At 31.8% G+C, this 11,596-nt stretch overlaps 1 protein-coding gene across 1 annotated transcript; it reads left to right on the top strand.

The window, feature by feature from the left end:
- Positions 1-3,010: 3,010 nt before the first annotated feature.
- Positions 3,011-3,490, top strand: LOC127131303 (secreted RxLR effector protein 161-like). The gene has a single exon (XM_051060231.1). It carries the CDS (start codon positions 3,011-3,013, stop codon positions 3,488-3,490), a length of 480 nt encoding a protein of 159 aa, XP_050916188.1.
- Positions 3,491-11,596: the final 8,106 nt, after the last annotated feature.

The following is an 11,596-nucleotide window of genomic DNA, read 5'->3' on the forward strand; positions in this document are numbered from 1 at the left end:
CACACCATTCCGACGATGAAGAAGATGAGGTTAGTAGCAACTTTTCTCTTTTCGATAGTGACGCACAAGGTGCTATAAATGAATTGCTTAAAGAATGCAAACTTTTGTATAAAACTATATCATCTCAAAAGAAAACAATTTTATCATTAGAAGGAAAAATCATGACAATTGAAAAAGATGTCAACGATGAAAAACAAAAGATGATTAGTGAAAAACAGAATGTTGTATGCAAAAACTGTGAGTCACTTTCATTCCAAATTGTCCAACTAAAAAGAGTTCTTGAAAGATATGAAAAATGACAAATTGGATTGGAATGAGTCCTTAGCCAACAAAGATACTCAAACAATAAAAGTGGTCTTGGTTACTCAAATTTTTCCAAACCAAGTACAAGTAAAACCATTTTTGTTAAGGCTAAGGATCAACCATCCAAAGAGAAAGTAAACAGTCCCAAAGTTGTTCATCACTATCCTTAAAAGAAAAGATTTCCTAAAAACAAATCTTATGTTACTAGATATAGAAGCAACTTTGAACCTACCTGTTTTTATTGCGGAATAATTGGCCATACACCAAATGCATGCTATGTTAGAAATTTCAGCGTAGCAAGTGGGCATTATGTATGGGTAAAGAAAGGCACTAATTATGAAGGACCTAAAGCAATTTGGGTACCTAACAAAACTTAATTTTGTTTTGTAGGTATGCTTGAAAACCACTTCAAACCTCTGGTATCTTGACAGTGGGTGTTCCAAGCATATGACGGGAGATATAAACAAATTTTCAAACCTAGCATTGAAGGCCAAGGGTTATGTCACATATGGTGATAACAACAAAGGGAGAATCATTGGCATAGGCAAAGTTAGAGCACCACCTTTCACATCCATTAAAGATGTTCTTTATGTCGAAGGACTAAAGTATAATCTTCTAAGCATTAGCCAACTTTGCGACAAAGGCTTCAAAATCAAGTTCACCAAAGATGAATGCTTGATTGAAGATGAAGTCTCGCATGAGGTAAAACTCAAAGGTACAAGAATTAATAATATTTTATGATTTCCCTTGATGATCTATCCTTAAAGGTAAAATGTCTTATGGTAAACAATAATGAGTCATGTTTGTGGCATAAAAGATTTGCACATATTCATATGGAACATTTGAATAAGCTTATAAAGCATGATCTTGTTATTGGTTTACCCAAGATAAAATTCATCAAAGATAGGCTTTGTGATGCATGTCATAAGGGGAAATAAACCAAATCAACTTTCATATCAAAGAATGTGGTATCCACTACAAGGCCACTACAATTGTTGCATATGGACTTATTTGGTCCATCAAGAACAAGAAGCTTCAGAGGTAATGTATATGCTCTAGTTATTGTTGATGATTTCTCTAGATACACTTGGACCTTTTTCTTAGTGAAGAAAAATGATGCATTCAAGGCATTCAAGAAATATGCGAATCAAATCCAAAATGAGAAATCGCTAACTATTGCCTCCATAAGAAGCGACCATGGTAGAGAATTCCAAAATGCCTCCTTCGAAGAGTTATGTGAAGAAAATGGAATCTTTCACAATTTCTCGGCACCAAGGACTCCTCAACAAAATGGAGTGGTGGAGAGAAAGAATAGGTCACTTGTGGAACTTGCACGAACAATGCTAAGCGACTCAAATCTTCCAAAGTACTTTTGGGCAGATGCGGTAAGCACGACATGCTATGTAAGTAATAGAATTATCATTATACCTATCTTGAAAAATACCCCTTATGAACTCTTCAAAAGAAGGAAACCCAACATATATTACTTTCACATCTTTGGATGCAAATGCTTTGTCCTCAATAATGACAAAGACAATCTAGGTAAGTTCGACGAGAATCCCGATGAAGGTATATTTCTTGGATATTCTCTTACTAGTAAAGCTTTTAGAATATATAATAAAAGAACTTTAAAAATTGAAGAATCAATGCATGTTACTTTCGATGAATCTAACCCCTCCAAGGAGGATATTGTTTTGTTTGATGATGATGATATTGTAGAGGTCCCTCAATAGATACTTCAAGTGGAAACAATGGTGATCAACCAAAACATCAAGATGATTAAGAAGCGAATGATAATGATCTACCTAAGGAATGGAGAACTCATCGGGATCATCCAATTGATAAAGTCATTGGTGATATCAGTCAAGGCGTTGCAACTAGATTAAATCTCAAAGATGCATGCTTAAATATGGCTTTTGTTTCACAAATTGAACCTTCCAAGGCTGATGAAGCCTTAAGTGATGACCAATGGATAATTGCTATGCAAGAAGAGTTAAACCAATTCGAAAGGAATCAAGTTTGGGAACTTGTCCCTAGGCCAAGTGATAAACACGTCACAGGTACCATATGGGTGTTTAAGAACAAGCTTGATGAGAATGGTATAATTGTTCAAAACAAAGCAAGATTGGTGGCCCAAGGATACAATCAAGAGGAAGGCATTGATTTTGAAGAAACGTTCGCTCCAGTTGCAAGGTTAGAAGCTATCCGTTTATTACTTGCTTATGCGTGTTCATTAAATTTTCAATTATTCCAAATGGATGTCAAGAGCGCATTCTTGAATTGCTACATCAATGAAGAAGTCTATGTCAAACAGCCCCCGGGCTTTGAAGACTTCAAAAATCCTTCACATGTTTTCAAATTGAGGAAAGCTCTTTATGGCCTAAAGCAAGCACCTAGAGCATGGTATGATCGTCTCAACAACTTTCTTTGTGAAAAGGGATTTGAAAAAGGTAAAATCGACAAAACCTTGTTTATTAAGAAGATTAAAGGTAACACCTTATTGGTTCAAGTCTACGTTGACGACATCATATTCGGCTCAACAAACAAAGACATGTGTGAAGAATTTTCATCAATGATGCAAGGAGAATTTGAGATGTCCATGATGGGTAAAATGAATTATTTTCTTGGACTTCAAATTAAGCAACTGAAGGATGGCATCTTCATCAATCAATCAAATTACTGCAAAGAGTTGTTAAGAAGATTCGACATGGATAGTTGCAAGGCAATGTCTACTCCGATGGGATCCAAAACTTATGTTGATCAAGATGAATCAGGTGTTTCGATTGATATAACAAAGTATCGAGGTATGATTGGTTCCTTACTTTATTTGATGGCAAGTCGTCCTGATATTATGTTCAGTGTGTGTCTTTGTGCTCGTTTTCAAGCAAATCCAAAAGAATCACATATCACCGCTGTCAAAAGGATCATGAAGTATCTCAAGGGAACAACAAATGTCGGCCTATGGTATCCTAAAGGTAGTATTTGCAAATTGGTTGGTTATTCTGATGCTGACTATGCAGGATGTAAAACTGATCGAAAAAATACTAGTGGTACATGTCACATCCTTGGAAATGCATTAGTTTCGTGGGCTTGCAAGAAACAAGCATGTGTTGCTCTAAGCACTGCCGAAGCAGAATACATATCCGCAGGTAGTTGTTGCGCTCAAATACTTTGGCTTAAGCAATAACTTCGTGACTACGGACTCAATCTTGGATGCATTCCTCTTCTTTGTGATAACACAAGTGCGATAAACATTACAAAGAATCCGATCATGCACTCAAAAACCAAACATATTGATATTCGACATCATTTTCTTCGTGATCATGTGCTTCAAGGAGATGTCGAAGTCACATTTGTGGATACTCATAATCAACTTGCCGACATCTTCACAAAACCTCTGGCGCGAGAAAAGTTCTATAAAATTCGAAGGGAACTTGGGATCCTAGATGAGTGTGATATATAACTCATCAAAATAAAATCAAAATTTAAAAGGTGCACTCTTTCTTTTAATATTTAGTAATTAATTATTTTCATCTATTAAAATGTTTTTATTTATGATAAGTATGCTTGTTTGTATGTTAATTTAAGTATTCTTCAAAAAAAATTGGTGTCAATCGATTGATGGTAGGGTGTCAATCGATTGGTCCCTCTTATTTTATCAAATTTCATTTTACAGAAAGTTTTTACAATCGATTACATGTTTGAGTTAATCGATTGGTTCCCTATTTTTTTAATTTTTTAATAAAATTTTTTTCAACCAATCGATTGTATCTCCCTCATCAATCGATTGGTCTCCGTTATTTTTTCAATTTTTTTACATAACCAATCGATTGGTCTTGCATGTCAATCAATTGATCTATTAAAATATTTGTTTTATTTGATTAACATGTGCATGATTCTCTTCACTATGCATTTATTTTTGGCCATGTGAATACTGATTCTTCTGATACATTTTCCTATTACATTTACTATTATTTTGTCCTCTCCTTCTTTTTCTCCTATTCTTTCTACTTTTCCTATTCTCTAGTAAATGTCATTTACCAATATATTCCTTTTCTTTATGTCACTTTACTTTTTCTTTCATTGCTTTTAACTTTCTTGGTCCAACTACCTTGTTTCACATTACTACAATCCACCACCACCATAAAGCTACTTCTCTCCTTCCTAACATTCAGCACTCACACGCCTATACACTTCTCTTCAAAGGGTTTTTCGGTTCATCTTTTATTTCTCTCTCTAAGCTTTTCTCATGGCATCTCATCTATCATCAAAAGGAAAAGGCAGAGGCAAAGCTTCTTCCTCTAGAGGCTCTCTTGATTTATCAAGGATTTTTACAATAAAAAATCAACAAGAAAGGTATGAAACTTTCTTTTTCCAAAAGAAAATCATGAAGCCTAAGTATAGCACTTTTGATACTTTTCCTGATGATGTGTTTACCTTTTCTAATGTCTTTAAGGAATTGGATTTGAGTGACCTAATTGGCTGCCATTTAGATTTTTACCCTGAACTAGTTAAGGTTTTCTACTCCAATATGGTAAAGAAGAAAGGGAAATTAACATCTGTAGTGAAAGGAGTCCCAATCTCTTTAACTGCATCTGATATTTGTGCTATTTTTGAAATCCCTCCTGGTGGTCATAAATTTGTTGGTACAATTGCTCCATGGGAAAACTATAGCAAACATGCTTTTTACTATAGTTTAAGTCGGTTGTCTAAACATCAATTTTATAACAAGAGAAAGAAGAGCTTTGGAGGAGATAACTCGGAACGAGTCTACTGGTCCCCAGCAAAATTTTCTATTGATGACAGGATGTTACATTATTTTCTGGTATATGTTGTTGTGCCAAGATTTTCCAATCACTGCACTATCACCGATCTAGAAATGATGCTTCTCTATTCCATCAAAACTCACTTCCATGTTGATTAGGGTCATTCAATCCTATCTCATATGATGTCTCATGATGAGCATGCTGAAGGACTACCATATGCTCACCTATTGACAAAGATTTTCTGACACTTCAACGTTAATCTGGAAAATGAGTTGTGTTTTTCAATGGAAAAACCTTCTTTTATGATTAGTATCAAACAGATCAATCGGAAGATGGGAGTCATTTATAATCCTCGGACTCATGAGATAAAGTATCTGGATAATGAAGATGAAGAACCTCAACAAGAAGCCAACAGTGATGATGAGTTTAACCCACCTACATAAGCTCAACCAGATCAACCCTCGAATCAAATGATAATGGATTATCTACAAGGTTTTCGCATGGATGTTATGACCGAGATTGGTCATTTGTCGTCAAGAATGGATCGATGGGAATTATCTCAAGCTGGCTTTCAAGGTAGTAGTTATCAAGGTGGCGGTTATCAGGGTGGTGGATCTAATGATGGAAACAACAATCAGTAATTGGTTATCTCATGGTGTTTATGACTTTGTTATGTTTTTTTATTCTGTTTTTCTCATCCCTGGTTTATAACTTGCATGACTTATCTGGTTACGTGTGGTTTAATGCTTAAATTTTCTCTTAAATATTATTGTGTCTCTTTTCCCTTCTTTTTGATTATGACAAAGGGGGAGAAGATGTATGTATATGTGTTGCTTGAATTGTTTAATGCAGGGGGAGTGTTGTATGTGATCATTTCTAAGAAGATAGGGGGAGTATGAGTTCAAACTTCTAATTGGTTGTCATCATCAAAAGGGGGAGAATGTGAAGACAAGCTTCCTACAAGGTTTCAATGAAGACAACATATCAAAGCTCTCCTTGACAAAAGAATGGAAAAAGAAGATCACTTCAACAATTGCTCAAGTTTTCATGGATCTAATAAAGCATATGAAACTCTTGACAATATACTCCTAGTGCTCAAAAGTTCTATCATGCATTAAAATAATCATTCTAAATCATTTCTATCATAATTATTTATGTTAAAGTTTTGTGTAAAAATTGCATGTTCAAAAGTTTTTTAACTTATAATTTTTTTCAATATTTTGAACATGTCATTCGATTGATGCATTGATACAATCGATTGATCAAACTTTCTGTTTTAGAATTTTTCATTTTTCAAGCTGAACCAATCGATTGATGTTGTATGTCAATCGATTGATCTTAGTATATTTTTTCATTTTTTAAGTTGTGTCAATCGATTGGTTACGCGTGTCAATCGATTGATGCTGGAAATATTTTAAAAAATCTGAAAAATTATTTCACCATTCTTTGCACCATTTCATCATAACTTTTCATGGTAAAAGCTTGCATATTTTCATGATCAATTATCTGATTTCATTTATAAAACATTGCCATGTTATGATTGAAGGGATGCATTCATACTATAAATAATCCTTATATTTTCATTGCAAAATTCACCTCTTTCAAATCAATTTGCAAAATCTCTATACATTCATTTTCATCTATTTCTCATATTAAGATACTTTTGAAAAATAATTTTCATATCATTTTCTTCAAAAGTACTCTTGAGCACTTAGAGATTATTTTGTTTTGAAATTTCATATTGAAAGAGAAGAAGATTCTAATCATTGATTAAAGTCTTATCAAATACAATTGTTCATATATTCATTCAATTACTTTGTAAAATCCTAAGTACCAAGGATTGTTTGGTTTTAGGTATATTGCTTATAATCCAGGATTGTTGGATATAAGTGTCAAGAAAAGGAATGATTGTTTTCTTTTCTTGTGAGTTAAATTTTCAAGAGGATTGTTCTTGATCACTTAGTTAGAGGCTTGCTTTAGGAGATCTAACAATAATAAAATCTCTTACACATTGTAAGGGGACTGGAGTACTCTCAAGTTGTAAGGGGAACCAATATAATTCCTGGTGTTCTTTACTTTCCGCTCTTTATCACTTTCAACATCATACCAATCCAGAAAAGAAAAGAACCTTATTAACCAAATCCGAATAAATTTCTAAAAGTCCTAATTCACCCCCTCCCCTCTTAGGCTCATTCCTAACTTACACAATCTTCTAACCAAGACAGTCACAGAGGCGGTGGTACAGGTAGAGGAAAAGGCAATAGGAGAAAACCTGATAAAAGTCATATTCATTGCTATAACTGTCAAAAGTATGGCCATTATGCAAGTCAATATCGAGGAGCAGAAAATGTCAAGAAAGTGATGCAAAGTTTGTAAAAGACGAAGCGATGGTAGTGGTCAGAACAAAAGAAGAAGAAAGATTTAAAGATCAGTGGTATCTCGACTCAGGTTGTTCGTCGTGCATGACTGGAAGAAAATATTGGTTTGTCAACATTAGTCTCTCGTCTAAGAACAAGGTAGAATTTGCAAACGACAATACCCTATCTACTGAAGGTATCAGGGATGTTCTGATCAGGAGAAAAGATGGTAAACGATCATTCATTTCCAATGTGTTGTACATACATGACATTAAGAGTAATTTGCTAAGTATATGTCAAATGATCAAAAAGAATTACAAAGTGTTAATCGAAGATAGAATGATGAGAGTGATGGGCTTAAGAAACAGGTTAATCTTGAAGGCTTATATGTCTCAGAATAGAACCTTCAGGATTGAACTTGACGTGCTATAACACAAGGGCCTAGCGACTGCAGCTAGTAGAGATTAATGGTTACGGCATTACAGACTTGGTCACTTGAATTTCAATGACATTAGTAATCTAAAGAGGAAGAACATGGTTTCAGGCCTACCTAGGGATGAAAATGAACCGAACTAACTCGAAAATAGTCCAGAACTCGGTTCGACAACTAAATTGTTGAACTAGATTCATGAACAAAATAAGCTGAATATGAACGAAAAACTAAATTCATTAACTAAATGATATAAACTTGAACTATACATAGTCCGACTCGCTAGTTTCACGAGTCAACTCAATTATATATGAGAAGGATTATATTGTCTTTAAGAGTTGGTTTAAAGATTTACTTCAAATCTTAACCCTATATTTTCTTTTAATCAAACAATTTTTATTGATAATTTATATTCTCAAGTGAACAAACTATCTCTAAAATAATTATATAAATAAAATCAACATCATATAAATTATATATATTTTTAAATAATTTAAAATCAACATATATTTTCTAATTAAAAAAAAATCTTCTAAATTTATTTAATTTTAAGAAAATCAAATACATCTTCTAAATTTATTTTAATTAAGAAAAAAATCTTCTAAAGAAATCTATATTATATACAAATATATTTAAATTAAAAAAAACACACATCTTCTAATTTGTTTTAAACTACCTTTTAATAAAATAGCAAAAATAGTTGAAAGGCATGAAAGTGTGAAGTCCATCGATCAATTTGAATCAATGTTGTTTTGTAATAAATGTTGTACATGGTGAAATTATTTTGTGATGAGAATGTATTAATTTCTAGTAGTTTTTGGTGTGTTATTTCATTAAATTTATAAATTTCTTAAATACTCCCCCAATCTCATAATAAGTGTCTTATTTGAATTTTGTGTGGTTCTTAAGAAAATGATTAGATGTATTGAGTTTGATGATACAATTTGTATCATTTATAAAATAACCTTATTCATTTTAGTAAGTGGAGTTGTTGAAAAGAATGAAAGTGATAAATATGGGTATAGTAATTGAAAAAAGTAATAAATTTTTGTATTGATATTTTAAAGAGACATTTATTTTGAGACATAAAAAGAGTTCAAATAAGTCATTTTTTATGAATTGGAGAGAGTATTTAGATGAAGTTGTGGAATTTTTAGACAAATTTAAACTTCAATTGAGTCATTTTTGAATTAGACTTTCAAATGTATCTCTTGAAAGTTGTGTAGTTTTTGAATTGATATATTTTCGAGACAAAGTTAAATTCCAATCTAATTATATATATATATATATATATATATATATATATATATATATATATATATATATATATATATATATATATATATATATATCACTTGAATTTCAATGACATTAGTAATCTAAAGAGGAAGAACATGGTTTCAGGCCTACCTAGGGATGGAAATGAACCGAACTAACTCGAAAATAGTCCAGAACTCGGTTCGACAACTAAATTGTTGAACTAGGTTCATGAACAAAATAAGCTGAATATGAACGAAAAACTAAATTCATTAACTAAATGATATAAACTTGAACTATACATAGTCCGACTCGCTAATTTCACGAGTCAACTCAATTATATATGAGAAGGATTATATTGTCTTTAAGAGTTGGTTTAAAGATTTACTTCAAATCTTAACCCTATATTTTCTTTTAATCAAACAATTTTTATTGATAATTTATATTCTCAAGTGAACAAACTATCTCTAAAATAATTATATAAATAAAATCAATATCATATAAATTATATATATTTTTAAATAATTTAAAAATCAACATATATTTTCTAATTAAAAAAAAAACTTCTAAATTTCTTTAATTTTAAGAAAATCAAATACATCTTCTAAATTTATTTTAATTAAGAAAAAAATCTTCTAAAAAAATCTATATTATATACAAATATATTTAAATTAAAAAAAACACATATCTTCTAATTTGTTTTAAACTACTTTTTAATAAAATAGCAAAAATAGTTGAAAACGGGCATGAAAGTGTGAAGTCCACCGATCAGTTTGAATCAATGTTGTTTTGTAATAAATGTTGTACATGGTGTAATTATTTTGTGATGAGAATGTATTAATTTCTAGTAGTTTTTGGTGTGTTATTTCATTAAATTTGTAAGGTTCTTAAATACTCCCTCCGTCTCATAATAAGTGTCTTATTTGAGTTTTGTGTGGTTCTTAAGAAAATGATTAGATGTATTAAGTTTGATGATACAATTTGTATCATTTATAAAATAACCTTATTTATTATAGTTAGTGGAGTTGTTGAAAAGAATGAAAGTGATAAATATGGATATAGTAATTGAAAAAAATAATAAATTCTTGTATTGATATTCTAAAGAGACATAAAAAGAGTTCAAATAAGACATTTTTTATGAAATGGAGAGAGTATTTAGATGAAGTTGTGGAATTTTTAGACAAATTTAAACTTCAATTGAGTCATTTTTGAATTAAACTTTCAAATGTATCTCTTGAAAGTTGTGTAGTTTTTGAATTAATATATTTTCGAGACAAAGTTAAATTCCAATCTAATTATATATATATATATATATATATATATATATATATATATATATATATATATATATATATATATATATATATATATATATATATATATATATAATTGACTTTAAGAAAATGATTTTTAAGTCCGTGAAGCAAGCAGACTGAACCTAATAAGTTGAACCGAGTTGTTCGTTAAATTATAACAAGTTAAGTTTGAGCTTAAAGAAAGTCTGTGTTGAACTCAAACCGAGATTTGAGCTGAATCAATTCTTAATGAGTCAAATCGAGCTGAGACGAGATCGACTCGAGTCACTCATTTCCAGCCATAGGCCTATCAAAAATCCACATTTCAGAAGAAGTATGTGAAGAATATGTTCAAGCAAAGAAGCATAAGAATAACTTCAACAAGGATGCAAGAAGCAAGTTGAAATCCATTCTCAAAATAATCTACTCAGACGTGTGTGGCCCTCTCCAAGTAGATTTATTTGGAGGTAACAAGTACTTTTTATTTTACATTTATTGATGATTACAGTAGAAAGTTGTGGACCTACTTAATCAAGAAGAAAAGTGATGTGATTGATGTTTTCACCAAGTTCAAAGCAATGGTCAAAAGACATAGTGGTCAAAATATTAAGGTTTTGAGGACATATGGAGGTGAAGAGTACGTGTCAAAAGATTTTGACACACTATGTACAAAAGAAGGAATTGGGCATGAGATGGTGCCACCATACACTCCTCAACAAAATGGTATTGTAGAAAGAAAGAACATAACAATTATGAATATGGTGAGAAGTATGTTAAAAGACAAACATCTCTTAAATGAGTTACAAGGTGAGGTTGTGTCGGTTATAACATACATATTAAACATATGTCCGACAAAGAGGCTTGAAGGTATCACACCAGAAGAATGTTGGTTTGATGTCAAACCTAGTTTAAGCCACTTTAAGGTGTTTGGATCCATAACACATAAACATGTGTCAAATCAGTTGAGAAGAAATCTGGATGATAAGTCGAGTCAGATGGTCTTGGTGGGATATCATTCGACTGGTGGATACAAATTGTTCGACCCGGTGAACAAGCAAGTCGTGATCAGTATGGATGTGATCGTATATGAGCTTAACAAGTATTGGACTAAGAACATCAAGAATGATTCATTGAGAATAATGTGTGGTGAACCAACTAGTGAAGCTGGTAAATATGTTCGATAAACTG

Source organism: Lathyrus oleraceus, chromosome 3 (genome assembly GCF_024323335.1).
Source record: "Lathyrus oleraceus cultivar Zhongwan6 chromosome 3, CAAS_Psat_ZW6_1.0, whole genome shotgun sequence".
Taxonomy (NCBI): Eukaryota; Viridiplantae; Streptophyta; class Magnoliopsida; order Fabales; family Fabaceae; genus Lathyrus; species Lathyrus oleraceus.